This window comes from Triticum urartu, chromosome 2A, assembly GCF_056163025.1.
Source record: "Triticum urartu cultivar PI428250 chromosome 2A, HENAU_Tu73, whole genome shotgun sequence".
Classification (NCBI taxonomy): domain Eukaryota; kingdom Viridiplantae; phylum Streptophyta; class Magnoliopsida; order Poales; family Poaceae; genus Triticum; species Triticum urartu.
In genome coordinates, this window is record NC_141874.1 from 738817509 (window position 1) to 738838901 (window position 21393).

At 45.2% G+C, this 21393-nt stretch overlaps 1 protein-coding gene across 3 annotated transcripts; it reads left to right on the top strand.

Moving 5' to 3' along the window:
• The first annotated feature begins 1901 nt into the window (after positions 1-1901).
• On the top strand, positions 1902-10406 carry LOC125540227 (uncharacterized). Of its 3 annotated transcripts, XM_087545315.1 has the most exons (24): positions 1921-2183; positions 3994-4220; positions 4328-4433; positions 4575-4676; positions 4761-4820; positions 4923-5001; positions 5106-5259; positions 5344-5467; positions 5799-5976; positions 6093-6121; positions 6411-6559; positions 6635-6737; positions 6904-6999; positions 7086-7138; positions 7255-7378; positions 7704-7766; positions 7850-7909; positions 8023-8184; positions 8613-8683; positions 8871-8964; positions 9132-9268; positions 9373-9453; positions 9577-9682; positions 10023-10406. In XM_087545315.1, the coding sequence occupies exons 1-24, from the start codon at positions 1989-1991 to the stop codon at positions 10065-10067; spliced, it is 2598 nt and encodes an 865-aa protein (XP_087401441.1). In that variant the 5' UTR covers positions 1921-1988; the 3' UTR covers positions 10068-10406. The 3 variants fall into 3 exon arrangements, 2 of the variants coding, with proteins under 2 accessions (XP_087401442.1, XP_087401441.1); XR_015617662.1 differs by lacking the exons at positions 8613-8683; positions 9373-9453; positions 9577-9682; positions 10023-10406 and having other exon boundaries at positions 1910-2183; XM_087545316.1 differs by lacking the exons at positions 8613-8683; positions 8871-8964; positions 9132-9268; ... (1 more) ...; positions 9577-9682; positions 10023-10406 and adding an exon at positions 8346-8596 and having other exon boundaries at positions 1902-2183.
• The last annotated feature ends 10987 nt before the right edge of the window (positions 10407-21393 follow it).

The window sequence follows — 21393 nt, forward strand, 5'->3', positions numbered from 1 at the left end:
CCTTTCGCACCCCTTGGCGGCCCTAGCGCCAAAACCAAATAGGCCGGCCAAGACAGGCCTCGATCGACCCGTCCTGCGGCACCAGGAGCGAGATGAGCGATGGACCGCCGCCGGGGGAGGGCCAACCTTTCGACAGAAGTAACGACCAGACGATGAGGAGATGGATCGAAGGTCGAACGGGTCCGCCTACAAACGAGTCGACGCCGGAAAGCTAACCGCCACCGCAGTCGGCCCGCCGAGCTACCGTGAAGCCACCCACGGCCGGAGCCGTAGCCACACCGGGCCACTGCCCAACCTGCGTCGTTCGGCGAGCTCCAAGGGTCGGAGCCGCCGGGCACGCACCAGCGTTGGCACATGCCGCCGGCAACCCCCATCACCTGATCTAGCCGAATCTGGCAGAGAGCCCGTCGGCGCGCCACCTCCTGAGACGGGAGCTCTGCAGCCACTTCACCGCGCGCAGGACACAGGCCGCCCGGTGCTCCGCCACCAGCCTGTCTCCCCGTTGCACCGCGAATACGCCGCCACCCGAGGAAGCCGCCCCGCGTCGCCGCCCCATGAGCAGAGGAGGAAGAAGGGCCCCACCGCCGCCACGACCATCGGGCTTTGTCCGACAGCGCCTGCCGACGGCAGCGGAGAGGAGGGGAGGGAGGCGAGGTCGAAGGGCCTGGCTGCTAGGGTTTCCCCCCGGCATGCGTGGGCGCGTCGCGGGAGGGAAGAAGGGGATCTTTTGTGTGACGAATCCTTATCTGGATTAAGTGGCGGACATAAGATAAAACATCTTTATCAATCATTGTACATGCCTATACCGTTGGCCGGGCCACTTTTACCGCTGCACACGAGACACATAGATAGAGTGTACAGTGTGTTGCCAAACGTTTTTAAGCTCGTTGCGGCAATCAATGGATCGTCAAGCATCCTAAGGAGCGCGGGTAGATGGTCATAACTGACCCAGTTTAGATACATCCGTATCTAAAACAAATCTAAGACAATTTTTTTGACGAAGAACCTCCATGTCTTAGGAACACTTGATGTATACCTACGATCTTGGAGTCTGACCTGCTGAAACGACTAGGTGGATCACGTGACGCTGCGAATCAATCTGTGGTTGGATGGTTAGAGGGATTATGGTATTCCCAGCCTATCAGGGTTCAAATCCTGATACTCATATTTATTCCTGGATTTATTTCAGGATTTCCGGCAATGCGCATTCAGTGGGAGGAGACGTTCCTCTCGATGACGAGATGTCTATGATGACTTTGTAAATTTTAAAATAATATGCCGACTCAGTCTTACGGAGGTGCTCATAGGGGTAGGGTGTGCGTGTGTGCATTCATAAGTGTGAGTGTATGCGCGTGTATATGAGCGCTTGCATATGTACTGTGTTAAAAAAAAGAACACGTGACGCTACACACGACACAGATTGATGGCCCCAGCTAGCGCACGCAATATACCTGGCCATCCCTCGGGCCGGGCCGGGCTTCAGGCCGGGCCAACCAAAGCCCGATGCAAAAAACCTAGGCCTGAGCCCAGCCCGGCCCGGCTGTCGGGCCTAAAAATCAGGCCCGAGCCCAGGCCATCATGCTTCCGGCTCAAAACCTAGGCCCGAGCCCGGCCCATGGACAAGGTCGGGCCGGGCCGGGTCGGGCTTTTTCGGGCCGACCGGGCCTGGCTGCCCATGGCCAGGACTAGCACGCAGCACTGGTTGCTGGGCGTAAGGTGGTCAGCTCCGGCTCGTATGTCCTTTCTTTGTCGATACCCATCTCCCACGAAACAAAATACTGACCGGTACCGCACAGCCTCGAGCGAATGCCATGCATGCTGAGTTGCTGACTCGATGGTGGTAACGTGGAGGGATTGACCGTGGACCGTCAAGTAACTCCCAGCCCAGCTACACTGGTCCAACCTCCAAGTTAAATAAAGGGTGGAGAGCCAGAGAGCAGAGAGCAGCTGAGCAGGAGTTTTTTAGATAAACGACACCGGCAGGCAGGATGAGGGTGGCGGTGGTGGGCGGCGGGGTCAGCGGGCTGGCGGCGGCGCACGAGCTGCTTTCCGCGAACGGCGGCGTGCGCGTGACCCTGTACGAGCAGGAGGAGAGCCTCGGAGGGCAAGCCAGGACGGTGGCCGTCGACGACGGCGCCGGCGGTTGCGCCAAGCTCGACCTCGGCTTCATGAGCTTCAACCAGGTCCGTACACTGATGAGTTAATGGTACCTGGATCGACTTGGATCGTTCGTGTGCATGCATGCATCCGCCAATTATTTGCCGTAGCTTCGTGGTTCACCCACAGACATGACATATCAGTTTGTGCGTTTCCAGCGATAACACATGTGTGCTTTCCTCTTTTCCATTTCTCGTGCGTTGTTGTGTTTTTGTTTTCGAGTGGTTGCCGTGTTGTGTCGTATCATTGGTTGCAAGGATTTCAAAAAAAAAAAAGATTCACAAAGAGTGCTTATCAGGCTTGTGAACATTGCTCCATTGTTCAGAGAGAAGAATATGGAGCTCTCAGGTGCTCCATACTCCCATACGAACATTTCCTTTAAAAAAAATACTGAGAATTTTTTTAAAAAAATCTAGAATACAGGGATATCAAACCTGGCTCTGATCTACCCCTGTATGAAATTTTGTGAAAGAATACCAGGAAACGTATTCGTGGCAAAAAAGATAAAAAATTCCTATGTATAGAAAAACACTGTTTGGATGGATTTTGTTCGGACAGTATTTCCTTCGCCATAAATAAGTTTTTGGGTATTTTTTAATGAAATTTCACACGGGAATAGATCGGGGACCCATGTTTGGTATCCCCAAAATTCAGATTTTTTTGATTTTATTGGTACTTTTTATGATTAATTTTCGTATAGGGGTGTGGAGCACCCAAGAGCTCCTGTGTATTTTCCATACATTATGCCTTTTGTTGGTGGAACTTTTTTCCAAAAAAATACAAGAGAACTTCAGGTTTCACAGCCCGTATGTGGTCAAGGCTTGTAAAAATTGATGTTATTCCAAAGTTCAAAATTTTCATTATTCCTTCGAAAGCCAAATGTTTTTTTCTTCCCTCTGAATCAGTTTCGAATTTTTCATTATTCCTTTTTCTTCCCTCTAACTCTGAATATGCTGGTTCGTTTTAATTCTATACGGAAAATCTAAACATACGGGCGTCCGGCGCCAAGCGTTCTGTCTCCCACCTTTCCATTCGGAAGGTTTCCCACCGTTCGCCAGGCGGTGGTGTGCCTCTAACTCTAAGCACAAAGATCATCTTTCTACTACAGATATCATCGCATTTTCACGCCAACCTTTGCATTATCATCATCGTCATTTGGTGTCTGATTCCATGTGCTCATAGTTCAAATGGAGAATTTTGCGTGTGGATTTGTGTTTGTGTTTTGCGGTGGTGCACCGTTCGTAGCAAAAAGTGCAAATTGATACAATACTATTCAGAAAGTATACAACAACGTTTGGCTGTCACACCGAGAACGGTGGCAGTGCCAGAAATTCAATCTCGAGTATTCAGTTTAGTTTTGTAGTCAAATAAATGAATTTCTATTAAAAATCCAGAGTTGTACATGTGTATATTGATTTTACCAAAAAGCTGGAGAGTCAGTTGAGTACCAACTTAAACGTGGCTTCGCCACCAGGCGAGAATGCTTGTAAGTGAAAATTGCTCTGTTGTACAGAGGGAAGAACATATTATGTTTTACATTTTGAAGGAATTAGGAAAATTTCGAAAAGTATTACCCCAAAAATAATTATCCAAAAGTTGTTCCTTACCTAATGTTGTCTGAATGTGTGTGGTGGTGTAAGTGTGTGTGTGGGTCTACGCCTTTTACTCAGAGTTCGGAGGTAGAAAATTTTGCCACACAGAGCATTAACCAATGGTGGGAAGCTTTACTCTGATAGTATAGGACCTCCTAACCCCTGGACTGAACATATTAGAAGATACTAGTACTATACTTTGTTCCTCACTAAGATTAATATTGTGCTATATGCATCAACGTAGGTAACATATCCCCACATGATGGAATGGTTAGAAGGGCTCGGGGTGGAGATGGAGAGATCGGACATGTCTTTCTCAGTGAGCACACAATCGAAAGGCGGCGGCGGAGGATGTGAGTGGGGCAATGGCAACGGTATCTCAGGCCTCTTGGCGCAAAAAACCAACATATTAAAACCCAGTTTTTGGCGCATGGTCTCTGAGATAATCAAGTTCAAGAATGATGCACTGACGTAAGCAGTACAGTTCGCATATTATAATACTTCCGTTCATAGCTGGATGCCTTGTGTTTATACTATATGATGACAGTTAATTCGCTGGTTTGATCTTTGAAATGAAGGTACCTGGAGGACCATGAACACAACCCTGATCTGGACCATAATGAGACATTGGGGCAGTTCATTCAGTCGCATGGATATTCCCTATCGTTTCAAGAGGCTTATCTTGTACTGCTTCTGTCTAATCTACTTGCTTATGTCCTCCTTTAGTGTAACCAGAAACCCTTCATTTGGCAAAATCTCACATCAGAATTCTGCTTTCAATTTTGACTTTTGAGTAAATGGCACGAAATTGTACATTTGGTGCAGATTCCAGTCTGCACAGGCATGTGGTCATGTTCATCACAAGATGTTTTCAGCTTGTCTGCTTTCTTCGTGTTGTCATTTTGCCGTAACAATGACCTTCTTCAGGTGCCCAGCTACTTCCTATGCATGTTCCTTTCCCATTGCATTTGTCTTTGTGCATTTGAAAGCTGATTAAATCGCTGCACTCAGCTGTTTCGTCACACCCAGTTTCCCACTGTCAAGCCTTGCTCGCAGTCCTATGCAAACAAGGTATGCATTGCGATCCTTTTGAGGCTGCACATTTGTAGTTGTTACACTTTTTAGGCTTTTGCTGTAGGCAAATGCAGGGACTGAACAATGCGACTATTGCAGGTAAAAGGAGAATTGGAGAGCATGGGCTGTCGAATTAAAACCAGCTGTCGGGTCAAATCTGTTTCAAGTCTTGATGGATGTGCGTACATGCGTTATTGTTTGTTTATTGCCTGTACAAACAATGAGTCATCATATATATTATTGATTTACTGGCTGAAACAATCCTCTATCTTGGCACTGCAGTAGGTGGTTTCAGAGTCTTGGAGAATGATGGGTCAGAGGAAACATACGACAGTGTCATCCTTGGGGTCCATGCACCCAATGCTCTCAAAGTACTAGGAGTTGAACCTACACATCACGAACGGAGAATTTTAGGTGCTTGTCAGTATGTCCACAGGTAAAGCCTGCCTAGTGTTGCTAAATGAACACATCAATACAGTTTGATCTGATTTACTGGTTGTCTGACACGTTCGTGTTGCAGGGATATATACCTCCACTGCGATCAAAATCTGATGCCCCGAAATACGTCAGCATGGAGCGCTTGGAATTTCCTGGGGACAACTAGCAGGGGTTTCTCTGTTACTTACTGGCTAAACCAAATTCAGGTAAATTCTCTGCTTTTCGTATGTATAGTTTAGTAGGTATAATGAATTAATTTTACTGATGACATTTTTTTACGAAACGGCCCTTCCCTGGCTTTATTACGACGCTGAAACCATTTTGTACGTGTTACATGTCCTCAGGACTAGGCATGCCTCAGCAAAAAGGAAGAAACCAAATGGAAAAAAAGATCATCATGTTAGAACTTAGAACACCCTGTATAGCAGGCTCGCAGAATAACAGCAAAACGAAAGCTTCAGCCTAACCCCTCCAGCAGCATGAATGGATTACTTCAGTATTAACTGTGGTATATTTGTTCTTTTTTTGCTCTTCTAGAAAATTGAATCTGTCAGGCCTTTCCTGGTGACACTCAACCCCCCTTGTGTTCCGGATCATGTACTGCTTAAATGGAATACCAGCCTTCCTGTTCCATCTGTGGCTGCGGCGAAGGCTTATCTGGACCTTGATCAGATCCAGGGAAAGAGAGGAATATGGTTCTGTGGGGCATATCAAGGTAACTTGTTATATGAATTTCAGTTTACTGAGATGTAAGACAGACCAATACTACATTAAAGTTAGGTGTGAAATTATCTGAAGAACACTAGGTCTTAAATGTGCGTTGGATTGCAGGTCATGGTTTCCATGAAGACGGATTAAAGGTATTTGCATGCACAATCTGACCATTTTCCCTTTTAGACCTGTCTCGCAAAGATAAACATAACTAATCCTGTCATAACTATAACTAACCATATCCTTGCTTAGTTGCTTAGCTCTAGTTGGCTTAAGGCCCAAGCTATGAGTTCTAAGCTTTTCCTTTATTAATATATGGGGCCTTTTTACACAACCCTGACATATATGCTTTTAGTTTCAATCGTATAATTCAGAGTGACTATTTCATGAAATAGTTATGTGAGGTCTATTTGTATTGAACATATTGAATCGATGCAGTCTGGGAAAGCAGCAGCTCAAGGTTTGCTTGGAAAGAAATGTGAGCTTCTGCTGAACCCAAAAAAGATGATTCCATCATGGACCGAAGCTGCGGCGCGCCTTCCAGTTGCAAGATTTTTCAACCAATATATATCCATCGGTAACTTGATGTGAGTTGTCGTATGGTTCGATATACTCGCCATGTCTAGTTATGATTATTTTTCACCTTAATTGTTTTCATGCAGATTGGTCGAAGAAGGAGGTAGTGTGTTCACCTTTGGTAAAGCTTGCGAAAAATGCCCTGTAAAATCTGTCATACGAGTTCACGACCCCTTGTTCTATTGGAAGGTTATCTTCTCTTCTCTTTTTCTGCCTACACATGCATTTTCATTTTTCTGGTTGGTGATGTGTCCATGCATGATTCTTAATTTCTTATATACTCCACTGCAATCACTTTGTCCAACCTTCTGATTTGAGCTACATGTGTTTATCCTGGCTCTCTCATGGCTTTCAGGTTGCAATAGAAGGAAGCATTGGCTTGGCAGAAGCCTATATTGATGGTTGTTTCTCTGTTCTTGACAAGAGAGAAGGCCTTCTGAATCTTATGCTGGTAAAACTATATCATAGTCCATGAGCTTATGGGTAGAACTATTTTCTGTTCATTACAGGTCAAATCCATGATCAATTTCTTTGCAGATTTTCATTGCTAACAGAGATGAACGTAGGAACCGCCGCATTGCCAGAAAAGGGTTCTGAAACCTTCAATTGTCCACTAAATTCTAATGAATTGTTTAATAAAAACGAAGTAGTACCTATGAGTATGTGTTTGTGATTAATCATGTACATAAAATTGTTTGGTTTGCAGGTTTTGGTGGTCACCTTTCCATATAATAGCTCAGTTGGCATATGCTAAATACTTTTTGCGCCATGCCTCGAGGAAGAACACTGCGACACAAACTCGTCGAAACATCTCTCGCCACTATGATCTTGTCAGTACTTATGTCTCTTTTTTTTGTTATTACATTCCTTCAGGATTAAGATAACTAGCTGCTTAGGTCAGTTCATAATACCAGAATTATTGCAGATCTTGTTGAGATTGAGATTTTTGTCTTCCAAATCTTATGAAAAATATTTGTTATCATTCATTACTTGTCATAATACGTCTATAATAACATACTTCCTCCGTCTCAAAAGCCAAAATAAGTGTCGCTGATTTAGTACAAATTTTGTACTAAATCAGCGACACTTATTTTGGGACGGAGGAGTACCAAACAGTACTAATAGTCCTGTCTTTCTTCTTGTGTATGTGCGCAGAGTAACGATTTTTTCTCGCTTTTTCTGGATAAATCGATGACTTACTCTTGTGCGGTATTCAAGGTTTGTAAATCCTGTGATTTTGTTCCACAGCTTGTAAATTTTGCATTGGTATATTAATTCACTGACTATTATTAAATTACTAGATGGAGAACGAAAGCTTAGAAGCAGCCCAGCAACGTAAACTTAGCCTTCTAATAGAGAAGGTAATACTTCCATATCTCCAGAGATTGTATTATTAGATTGATTCCTAGTTAGGCAATGTTGTAAATATGATCTGATGGCATTTCATTCTTGCAAAATACACATTTAATCAAAGGCTAAAATCAAGAGGGGGCATCATGTTCTTGATATCGGTAGCGGCTGGGGAAGTTTAGCAATACAAGCAGTTAAACAAACTGGCTGCAAATACACTGGAGTCACTTTGTCAGCGGAGCAGCATAAATACGCTGAGAGAAAAGTAAGAGAAGCTGGCTTAGAGGTTAGTTCTATGCTACTACCTCCTTTACGCAGTACCTGTCCAGTTTAATAGTTTATCTGTAATTACGATTCCACCATATGTGTTCATTGAGAAAGTGTAGTGTGTGGGTATATATGTAACCCTGGTCCAACCCTGAAGAAGACTGACTCGGTCCGTCACAGCCTCAAAACCAACCCTCCACACGACTGAACAACATCTTCACCGCCTCATCGCCGTCTGCCCGTGGTGACCCATCATGTGGATGGCTACACAATCTGAGCAGTGGAACTTTACAGTGGCATATCTTGGATTTGCATATATTATAATTTCCTATCTATAAAACAAATACATACGTACACGGAGAATTAGTATTGTTTTTTTTGCCAGCTTACTTCGGCAGGGTGAAATCCTAGCTAACAATTCTACTGTCTATTGTTATTGATTAATAGGACCACATAACTTTTCTTCTATGCGACTACCGTAAGATACCACCTTCCAAGTATGATGCAATTATAAGCTGGTAAGTGTTACTCCCTCCGTCCCATAATGTAAGACGTTTTTTGACACTACACTAATGCCAAAAAACGTCCTACATTATGGGACGGAGGGAGTACTTTATTATGGGTGTGCGCTGTGACTTGGACAATACCCCTGGTAACTGTTACTTTATTACGGTTATACTTACGCATTCCTCTTCTGTGATTCAGTGGTATGATCGAACATGTTGGGCATGAATACATGGACGGATTTTTCGCTTGCTGCGAGTCTTACTTGGCCGAAGATGGCATATTGGTCCTCCAGGTTAGTGCATCAACAACTGAAGTATATTTCCAAATAACTTGACGCTTATTTTTTCGGATTGTCAGAAAACCCATATAAAAGATACTCCTTCTCGTATCCAAGCAAGACCTTAGGTTTACACAATCATGAACTAACCATTACCTGCAAATACATATATATGCGTTCAGTTCATCTCAATTGCGGAGGAACGGTATGACCAATACAGAAAAAGGCCAGACTTCATCAAAGAATACATATTCCCTGGCGGTTGCCTTCCTTCTTTGGCCCGTGTAATGTCTGCCATGACCACATCATCAAGGTTCAGGTACGTTTTACATCAATCGATTGATGCTTGATTGGTTACTTCATGGTCATGGATGGATCTCCATCCATTAAACCCTACCTAATCTTGTTGTGCACTGGGTGCAGCATAGAGCATGTCGAGAATATTGGTCCCAATTACTACACAACTCTGATGCACTGGAGGGACAACTTCATGGCCAACAAAGAGTAAGTATCACTTGTCATTCACTGGAAAAGAATACTGCTATGACGATTATATACATATATTGTAAGTTTGTAACATTGGTTGCTCAGTTAGTATTAATTTTTTATCGCCTTTTTTCCTTGCAGTCAAGTTTTGAAACTGGGCTTTGATGAGAAGTTCATTCGTATATGGGAGTTCTACCTCATATACTCTGCCGCTGGTTTCAAGTCACGTGCGGTTGGAGATTACCAGGTATGCATGTGTATCTACGTTATTACCAGACAAATAGAAGTCATATACTCCCTCCAGTCTTAAAAGGATGACATTTCGGAAATCAGCAGTCTCCCTAATATTCCGACCTTAGTTTTCACTGCAGTAAATCATAGAACTTAATAAAATTGCTAAATGGTAAAAGTGTTTTCTTTTGGAAGACCTAAAAGAAGGTGATTTTCACATATCAAATCAAAACATGTTCAAAGTTTTGAAAGTTTGACCAAAATTATGTCTGAACCTTCGCCTTTTTATGGAAAGGAGGTATTACTCCAGGTTAATTGTGATGTCTGTCTGGCTAATATATATATACTTCATGCAGGTTGTCTTCTCTCGTCCAGGCAACCGTCGGCTAGGCCTGCCTTGATGGTTGAAGCGTTGAAGGCAACATATCAGGTGGTTTGGTGATTTATCCAGTCAGCCGTTGAACTGTTGCTTCTCGATAGCCTACGACCTTTTAATAAGTTAGTCCTGGAATGGTTCATTCATATGAGCAGCCTAATCAGGTGGTTTGGTGATTTATCTGCTTGTTTTAATCATGAAATGTTTGGTTTTTCATGGCGCGTATTATCTGTCATTAAACTGGTATGTTTGTATGCAAGTACTACCTTAGCCTGGTTACGTAGAATTTGCGAATTGTACGGAAGGAACTGGTTTGTTGCTTTGATATCTATCAGAAAGAGTTGATGTACTTGTGTGTAGTTTATGATCTATTCCGTGTTTGAGATTTTTAATGCTGCTTATGAGAGAGAATCAATTTTCCTAATTACCGTGTTCTACCACTGGTTTAGGACGAGCGTTTGTTATGCTTACCAATTACCACCTGCATGTTTTCTAGAAGGGAGGCTCCAAATGAGCCCGGCTTTAAGTTAGCCCGCACATCCAAGTTTGACGAGATTGGAGCGCACCTAGGCGGGACAGTAGGCAGCGGGCAAAACGGCGCGCCGCCGTCGGGGCATCGCTGCCACGACCAGAACCCATCGTTGGTCCGCAGGCCACCCAAGCCGACCTCCGGCAGCCCGCTAGCCCCACCGCGCCACCAAACAGGGAATCCTCACCAAAGGGACCGTCATCCCTGATTCATGGATCGCAGCCGCCGTACCAACGCCGAGCAGTCAGAGAAGGGCCATGCCGCCACCTTCTTTGGAGTCATCTAGACTTTGCTAGAGGGCGCCTCAGGCAGCGGCAAGGGGAGGAAGGTGCAGCGGGGGAGGAAGGGGTGCAGGGTGAGGTGGCGGTGTAGGAGGGAACCTGAAACCAATAGTAGAAAATAGGGCTTTCATCACAGTTCAATATACACATTAGTCCCGGTTGCATTACGAACCGGGACTAATGTGAGCATTAGTCCCGGTTCGAGCGGCTAGGGCGTCGGGAAGGCATTAGTCCCGGTTCAAATGGGACCTTTAGTCCGTGTTTGAGACATGAACCGGGATTAAAGGGTGCGATGCCCTTTAGTCCCGGTTCGTATCACAAACCGGGACTAAAGATTAGGCCTTTAGTCTCGGTTTGAGACATGAACCGGGACTAAAGGGTGTGAGGCCCTCTAGTTCCGGTTCGTGTCTTAAACCAGGACTAAAGGGGTTCTGAAATTTATTTTTTGTTTTTAATTTCTATTTTAAATTGCTTATATCTTTTAGGATATTTGATGTTTTTGAGTGATTCTTTTTGCATTAGATTCAAAATTTTGTCTAGTTTCTGTTTGTGCCATTAGTTTTCAAATTTGAATGATTTAAATATGAATTTGTTCAAATTTGCTTCAAATGTGAATAATTTGAGTTTAAAAATAGTTTTTAATTTAATTCTTTTTGCTCCTAGTCACATGTCAGATTGTTGTCACAGTAAGATTTATTTGGTTATTTTTAGAATAATATAAATTAGGATTTTAAATTAAACAATGCTGCTTTGCTTATATAGTTGTTTTAGTCCTTAAAGTGAGATGTTTTCAATTATTTTTAGTTAGTTCTTTCTGTAGATTTTAACATGTTGTAGTATTCTTCTGTTAGACAACAGCAGGTACATTTTCATAATTAATTAATATTAATTTTGCTACTGTTTTGTATTAATAGTTGTTTAGCCTTTAATAATAGTTGATATAATTAGTTTTGCTATATTAAAAAGTAATATTTTGCCACTTTAATAGAAACGTGACTCTGACTTGGTAAACCTTAGTTGTGACTCTGGCGGGGACAGTGCTAGCAGATGTAGTCGATGGTAGAATTGGATGGACACCATCCCGGACTAAAGGGGTTCAAACCCCCCCCCCCCCCCCCCCCCGTATCGCCATTTCAGTTTAAAAAACAAAAGAAAATGATAAAAACTTCAAAAACTTAAATCCTTCAAGATGTAGTTATATTACTACATCTACTAGTTAGGAAAATTAAAAAACGTAAATTTGGACATGTTTTGCAAAAAAGTGTTATGAAAAAGTAAAACGGCTATAACTTTTGCATACGATGTCGGAAAAAAACATATAATATATCAAAATGTTCAGCACAAAAATCCGGTTCCGATTTCGACGGCAGTAGGCCGTTTTCCAAATTTCTAGAATCCTAAGATTCTGAAAGGAAAAAAAATTATCCTCAAATTTCAGTTTTTTTTTGAATTTTTGGTCAAACTATTTATTCAAGAAATATTAGTGTTACTAATTAATTATTGTTTTTTAGAATAATAATTTCAAACTCAAACGGTGCTTCATGCTCAAGTTCAACTCCTAAGGGTTAATAGGATTGACAGCTTACTATTGTCAGGTAAACAACAAGTGCTGACTTGGAAACGAGGGGGAATAGAACTCGAAAGTTAAGCGTGCTCAGGCCGGAGTAGTGAGAGAATGGGTGACCGGTACATGAGGGGTGATTAGAGATTAGATATTAAATTAAGCAGTGATGAGGGGTGATGAGAGATTAAATTGTCAAATAATTCAAAAATTTGAAAATCAGGAAAAAAATAAAAAAAATCATTTTTCCAGAAGAAGTAAAAAAAATTCCTTTAGTCCCGGTTGGTGAGCTCCAGACAGCGGCCACGTGGAGCCCCTTTATTCCCGGTTCGTAAGCGAACCAGGACTAAAGGTTTGGACTTTAGTCCCGACCTTTTAGTCCCAATTCTAGAACTGGGACTAAAGGCCCTCTGGAACCGGGATTAAAGGCCGGTTTTCTACTAGTGAACCTACTAAGTTACTTCTTTCCTGAATACACAGCTTCAGAACTTGCATAATAATTCATTATATTGGAGTACAACACTAGTAACATGCAACCCTTTTATTACGCCCTCCGATCTGAAAAAGGTGTCTCAGCTTTGAACTAAGGTTGACTGGAGGGAGCAATACGCACTGATTACAGTTTGATTGGGGTTTTCGCTCTGTTCTACTCCCTCTGCTCCATAATATAGTGCGCCCGCGTTTTCTGAGATTTAAATTTGATCATAAATTATACTAATTTTTGCTCCCGCCGCAGTCGGTTTCGTTGGTTAAATTTATGGTTGAACTTAAATCTCGAGAAGCGCACATGCACTACGTTGTGGAATGGAGGGAGTACTAGTTAGTACTCCAGTTCCAGACCCTGAAATCCAAGACAATTGTTCCTATCCAGAACAGAGCAACCTCAACTTAATTTGATTGTATATATATATATCTATATCTATACCAATATAAAAAGATCCAAAGGGCCAGATTCAATTAATCTCGGCCATCAAATCATATCAATCCAACGACTTAGGCTGCTTCAATGTCGAACGCTCAACACGTTTAGCGTGCAGTTAATTTCATGCCAAATATAGTGCTAATCACATAATAACACGCAAATATTATCCTACTTAATATCCACATGCACTTAATATACTTCCAAATTAACGTATATTGCACGTACACATTGACTAGTCAATATAAAAAAAATCCAAATTGGTAGATCCAATTAATCTTGTCCATCAAATCATGTCAATCCAACGACCTAGACTGCTTCAATGTCAAGCGCTCAACACGTTTAACGTGCAGTTAATTTCATGCCAAATATAGTGCTAATCACTTAATAACACATAAATAATATTCTACTTAATATCCACATGCAATTAATATACTTCCAAATTAACGTGCATTGCATGTACACATTGACTAGTTGAAGAAACAACAGACAGCTAGCCCGTCTAGCTAGCAGGTCATCATCTTGTTTGTCGCGGACCCATGTGCCACGAATTTGACCATCTCAACCCGACCTCGTCGTCGTTTGATTGATCCCTGTATAAATCATTGAAAAAATTCCTATGACATACAATAACAGTTCGGCAGCATGGAGCTTGAATAACCGCACTTTGATCAATACAACAGTTCCATCCTCCGTGGGCTACCTTCATCATGGTTATCTTTGAGCCAGTGGATTAGAAAAGAGCTTACTTTATCCCGAGAAGGAGCTAAAAGCATATGTAAATGGCATTTGGAGTGCTTCAAAACCGTGTTGCAGTTGTTCGTGAACCTGCTAAACAATAAGATCCGAAGACCTTGTGAAAGGTGATGATGTATTGTGCAATCATGCATAATATAATAATATAATCGTGGAGAATGAAGGTGAAGATGATGCCGGAGGTCTGGAATTGAAGAACATGGGTTACTCTATCCCACTTCCACATAAAAATACGGCCATTTTTGATGAGTTTGTTCAAATGCAATCAATAATTTCGGCATCGAGCAACGCATGTGCAACTTAAGTAAGATTTGATTGAGCATCTATAGGCGCTTAAGGGTATCTGTACGTAGCCGAGCCCATCAAACCCGCCTCATACGGCCGGGCGGGCCACCCGGTCATTGTCCGGTCGCAAAATTTTGACCCAAACAGGCGCCTCAAATGACCCTCAAATGCCCGGGCTGACTGGCACCTCTCATATCCAGCCCAAATATGGGGCGGATATGGTGGCGCACGGACGCGCCCGGGCACGCCCGCCACGTTGGACCCGGCCCACGCTGGCCCATCTTTCCCCACATATATTTCCCCTCATCTGCTCGCTGGACCAAACCCTAGCCACTTCACTCCACTCTCCTTTACTCCCCTCTGCAACCTAAGCTCGTCTCTGGCGCCGTCCGGCCGTTTTCGGCATGGCGGGCAGCGGATGCGAGTCCTTCACCTCTAGATTCGTCGACCTCGAACTTATCCCACGTGGCCCCGAGAAGGAGATGGCCTTCCGGCTTGTGCTCCACCGCACCCGGGAGGGTGCCCATGCACAACATCACTTGGACTCCTTGTGTCGAGACTCATCGGAGGCGGTGTGGTCCGTCTGGCGTCCTAGTGCGGTGGCGGACGCGCAACCCCTCCGTTGGCACGCCGAGGCCAAGGACGCACTGTGGGCGTCGTCTGACGCAAACATGGCATGTTGTGCCTGCCATGCGTAGCAGCGGGCGCGGGACGCGGCGGCAACACTCGCCGCGGTGGACGTCGGCGAGGCGGAGTCACATTGTCCGGCGTCCCGTATGGTGCACCAGTCGAGGCGCCGCAAATGCTTACTACTAGGAAAAGGGCTATAGATGATATGGACACTAATGACGCACCAGACATGTGGTGCGCCACTACTGTATATCAGTGGCGCACCATGTGTGGGTGCGCCACTACTAACATATTTTTTTATTTTTCCAAAAATACTAATGGCGCACCAGGGAACAATGCGCCATTACTAGTTTAGCTAGTAATGGCGCACTACTCACCACGTGCGCCACTACTATCATTTTTTTTGCAAAACTACTAATGGCGCACCACTAGCTAGTGCGCCATTAGTAACCAGGGTTACTAATGGCGCATTTGTAGGTGGTGCGCCATTAGTAACCTGGGACCAGCTAGATATTTTGGACAGCCACCTACACACTCACTTTCCTCACTTCATTCTCTCCACCTCCTCCTCCAAGCTTGTCTCGGCTGCCTCCTCCTCACCTCATTTGCACCATAGATTCATCCAAATTAAGTGGTTAAATTACCTTTTTTGATTGGTAAGTAAGGGGAAAGCTTTCTTTATTTTGTAGATCTACTTTTTTCTCCCTCCAACAACGTGCACATGCACTTTTTATGGCCTAGCTAGATCTATGTATGTTTGTGGTGTTGCATATATTTGTGGTGTTGCATATATGTTTGTGTTTGCAGGTATCGGTATTTGAAATGTGATAGTTGCCAATATTTTTCCGGAATTTTGATTCATTTCCGTTTCGGCGAGAATTTTGGCACTATGCATTCTTTTTGGTCCTATTTTTAGGGAAAGTCATGCCAAATTTTTTCTTGGTTCTAAAATATCGCTTTGCTATACCCCGCAGGCGACCATGGTCCGCATGATGACCGAAGGCATCATGAATAGGTTTTTGAGCTCTGCGAAGGCCGAGATGCTTCAAAAGAACGAGACGGAGATAAGATGTCCGTGTCAAAGATGCAAGCTGAAGAACCTTATTGCGGACCCGGATTCTGGGCAGGTGCGGGACCACCCGCTCTTGCGTGGTTTCATGGATGGCTATAGGTGGCAAGGTGATGAAGATGACTATGAAGTCGTCCATGGGGGCCGGGCAAGAAATGAGGAAGGGTAGCAAGACAACCACCGCGGCGAGGGCGGGCGAGAAGACGAAGAATCTCCAGGACATGATCAGGATGGTGATGTTGTACACAGTCATCATGTAGAAGATGCCGGACATGATGATGACGAAGATGAAGATGCCGGAGCAATGATGGACCATCGATGGACTGGGTGCAGGACCCTCATATTCAAGAGCTGCTTCTCAAGCAGACGGATAACGCAAGAGCTGCCGCCCGAGAGAAAGCCAAGCTAGATAAACTGGAGATAGACGCGGTTACTCCATTGTATGAAGGATGCAGGCTCGAGGATACCCGCCTGAAAGTAACGCTCATGCCTCTGGAGATGAAGGTAAAACACAAAATGACCGACACATGCTTCGACGAGAACATGTCATTCTAGCACGAACGTCTTCCCAAGGGGAACAAGTGCCCGACCAGTTTCGAGGAGGCAAAGAAAATCGTGTGTCCTCTAGATTTACCGCACGTGAAATACCATGTGTGCATGAACAATTGCATCATTTATCGGGACGAGCACGCGGAGTCTACCATATGTCCGGTGTGCGGCGTCAGTCGATACAAGAAGAGGAAGAAAGCTCCTCGAAAAGTGGTGTGGTACTTTCCGATCACTCCTCTTCTGCAGCGGTATTTCACGGACCCTGAGCTAGCAAAGCTCCTGCGTTGGCACACGGATAGGGAGGAGAAGAAGTGAAAAGATGAAGGAAATGATCCAGAGATAAATAAAAAAGACAAGATGCTGAGTCACCCTAAGGATGTGAGCCAGTGGCAAGCGTTGAACTTCAAACACCCAGAATTTGGGGACGATCCAAGGAACATCGTGCTGGGCGCGAGAACCGATGGAGTCAATCCGTTTGGCAGCCAGAGAAGCACACATAGCACCTGGCCTATGTTTGTGTGGATGTACAACCTTCCCCCCTGGTTGTGCATGAAGAGGAAGTACATTCACATGAGTATGCTAATTGAAGGGCCGAAACAACCAGGGAACGACATCAATCTGTATCTGGGACTGCTGAAAGAGGAGCTAGACACGCTGTGGAAAACGCCAGCCAATACGTGGGACACTGCAGAGAAAGAATATTTCCCTATGAGAGCCGCACTACTCACGACGGTGCACGACTATCTCAGTTACGGATATGTCGCGGGGCAGGTGGTCCACGGATTTTCTGGATGCGTCAGGCGCATGGATGACACAATGTATCGCCAGCTAGATAGAGATCCCGGGTCTTCGAAAACCGTGTTCATGGGACATCGAAGGTGGCTTCGCGACGATGACCCATGGAGAAAACGCAAGGATCTGTTCGATGATGAAACCGAACCTCGAAGAGGCCCGCGTACGAGGAGCGGCGAGGAAATAGACAAGCTGTTGAAAAATTGGAAAGATTGCTCACTGCCGGGAAAGAAGCAAAAGGCCCCAGAGCCGGGAAAGAAGAGAAAGGCGCCAGAGCCGCTACTGAAGGTATGGAAAATGAGGTCTGTTTTCTGGGACTTGCCGTACTAGAAGATTCACCGTGTGCCTCACAGCCTTGATGTCATGCATATCACGAAGAATGTGTGCGAGAGTCTGCTTGGTACCCCGCTCAACATGCCAAAGAGGACCAAAGATGGGCCGAAAGCAAGGGCAGACTTGAAATCAATGGGCATCAGGGAGGAGCTTCACACTAATGATGATGATGATGATGATGAGGCGAAGCAGGACACGGAAAGTCGTCGCAAAGGCAAAAAGGCCAAGAAGACCGAAAATGACTACCCTCCCGCGTGCTTCACTCTAAGTCAGGAGGAGATCGAGCAGTTTTTCACCTGCCTCGTAGGAGTAAAACTTCCTTACGGTTACGCGGGGAAGATAAGAAGATACCTAGACCCAGCGAAGCAGAAGTTCAGCGGGATGAAGTCTCACGACTATGATGTGCTGATGACGCAGATACTTCCAGTTGCAATCCGTGGGATCATGGACGCGGACGTCCGTGAAACGCTATTTGGCCTATGCAACTTTTTCGACGTCATCTCTCGGAAGTCGGTTGGCGTGAGGCAACTCAGAAGGCTACAAGAAGAGATCATGGTGATACTATGCGAGCTTGAGATGTACTACCCGCTCGCATTCTTCAACGTTATGGTGCATCTGCTGGTCCATATCATGGAGGATATCATCCAACTCGGGCCGACGTTCCTACACAACATGATGCCGTTCGAAAGGATGAATGGTGTCATCAAAGGATACGTTCGCAACATGTCATGTCTAGAGGGAAGCATAGCCAGGGGCTTTCTGACCGAAGAGTGCATCTCCTAATGCATGAATTATCTAGGCATCAAGAACCCCGTTGGTCTGCCCGTCAACAGGCACCTCGACAGGCTCGCTGGATGGGGTCACCGCGAGGGTCGCCGCGAAATGCATGTCGACTTCGAAGGTCGACTCGCCGACTTTGAAAGAGCAAACCAAGTCACGCTACAACACATAGAAGTGGTCGATCCTTGGGTGGTAGAGCATAAAACCTTTATTGAGAAGACATACAATGACCGAGGCCAACAGCGGACGGACGGAGATATAATCAAAGAGCACAACTCATGTTTCACACGTTGGTTTAAGAAGAAGCTTCTGTCGTACCCTTTACATGAGGATTCTTCCGCGGAAGAAAAACTCATATTCGCCTTGTCACAGGGCGCCGAGCACAACCTGATGACCTATGAGGCGTATGATATCAACGGCTACACATTCTACACCGAGGACAAGGACATGAAGAGCGATGGTTATCAGAACTCCGGGGTAATGATGGAATCCTACACCAGTAACGACAAGGGCAGATACTACGGAAGGATCGAGGAGATCTAGGGGCTGAGCTACGCTGGAGAGAAGGTCCTGATGTTCCGTGTCAGATGGTCCAAGAGCGTCCTAAAAGAAGACCGGTATTTCACCACCATGGTTATATCCAAAGCCAAATCCAAGACCGTGGGCGCAAACGTCACCGCGAAAAATGAGCCATGGGTACTGGCTTCCCAAGTGGACCAATGCTTCTTCATTACCGACCCGTCAAAGCCAAGTCGTGTTGTCGTGAGGAGAGGCAAAAGAAAGATCATCGGAATGGATGGAGTCGCCAATGAGCAAGACTTCGACAAGTACGGCGACCCGAAGATGGAACATGACGACGACGATGAAGTTCCATACACCACAAGAAGAAGCAGGACCACCCTACCTAAAGGACGTCCGTTCCACAGAAGAACTCCATTTGCGAAAAAGAAGGGCAAGAAGATTGTGAACAGATAGCTAGCTAAGATCAATTGTATTTAAATTGTAGCCTTCATTTCTCGATTGTATTTTGACATATTCAAATGATATTTCTTCTATTCTAGTGTCCTCACGAATATTTGTTTATGTTTATTATGGTATTGAATTTCTAATTCACAAAAAGTATTGAATTTGTTAATATTTTTTGAACTCATGAATATTCAAATTTGATGATATTTTTCATATTCAATATGAAAAAATATTGAATATTCATGAGGACACTCGATCTCGATCCCCCTCCATCTCGATCGCTATCCCCCCTCGCCAGATCCCCCTCGCCGCCGAGCACCGCCCGCACCCTCCCCCGCTCCACCGCCGCCGACGTCCCCCCGCACCCTCCCCAGCTCCGCCGTCGACGACCCCCCGCACCCTCCCCCGCTCCACCGCCGCCGACGACCACCCACCCCTCCCTCCCCCCGAGCGAGACCTAGGGTTCAAGATGCCGCTGCCGGCCCTCCGCTAGGCAACAAAAAATACTAAAAAAATACTAATGGCGCACCACTAGGGGGTACGCCATTGCTATACAAAAAAATATTACTAATGGCGCACCTTTAGGTGGTGCGCCATTGCTTTCAAAAAAAGAGATTACTAATGGTGCACCTCTAGGGGGTGCGCCATTGCTATCCAAAAAAAAAACTTTCTAATGGCGCACCGTTAGGGGGTGCGCCATTGCTAAGCCTCCTTCCTCGCCAACCCCCTTTCTTCCCCCAACGCCCCGACCCCCACCCACTGCGCCGACCCATCTCGCCCCTCACCTCTCACCACCACTGCCGATCCCCTTCCACCCACCGGCGACATCGCTCCCGGGCTCCGCTGCCCCCACCCACCCCTCCCTTGCCTTCCCAGCCCTGCAAACCCTAGAACCCACGGCGCCCAGAACCACTACGCTGCCCCGACCGAGACCCACTGCGCCGTCGGAGACTTGGAGCCTCGGAGCCGCCCCACCCCTGCCCCCTCATCCACAGGAGGGCCATCCACGTCCACCAGGAGAGGAGGCCCGCGTCCACCAGGAGAGGAGGCCTGAGCACCTCGCGACCTCCCCGCCGTCTATCCCCGCCTCCCCCAAGCTCGCCGTCTCCGCCCTCCGTCGTCTCCGCTCCGGCCACCACCTCATCATGGTCAGGTAATCTTCATTGCCCTCCTCCCTCTGCCTCTCTTCTCCTCTCTTCCTCCTCTCCTCCCTCCCGGCCATGCCCTCTTCTTCTCTCTTTTGCTAGGTTTAGGTCAAATCCCTCTCGAATTTAGGTCAAATTAGGTTCAAATCCCTCTCGAATTTAGGTCAAATTAGTTTTAGCAACAAGAATTCAGGAAGCTTGCTTGAGTTTGTGTCCTTTAATGTGTAAATATGCAGTTCTAGCCACTGTTTGTAGTTGTAGCCACTCCTTGCTGCTAGTTCCTCAAGGAGTTCTGCTCAAAATTAGCTCAACAAGTTGCTCAAATTATATGTAGTCAAGTTTGCAAATTGGATTTGCTATAGTCAACCTATTAATATTTGTCAGTTTTGAAAATTCAGTTTATTCGGTTACTAAAAATTCAGTTAATTCAGTTAGGCACACAAATTTCAGAACTTTGGTGTGCCCTAGTACTTGGTGTTTGTAGAAAACCAGGAGTGTCAATGTGCCCTAGTACTTGATGTTCACTTTTTTGCTATCTAAATTGAGTGTCATTATTTTGTTTGCACCTGTTCTTATATGGGTGAAACTTAACTTGTTTTTAGGGTAGTGCAGGGTGTTGCTTTAGTCTGTAAAGATGATGATCATCTTTTACAGAGAACAATTTGTGTGCTAAACAAAGGTTAGGTTCAGAGATAGTGCTGCATTGTTGAGTTTTACTCCTTTTGATGTAGTAAATTTATTGACTGGTGTTTATCT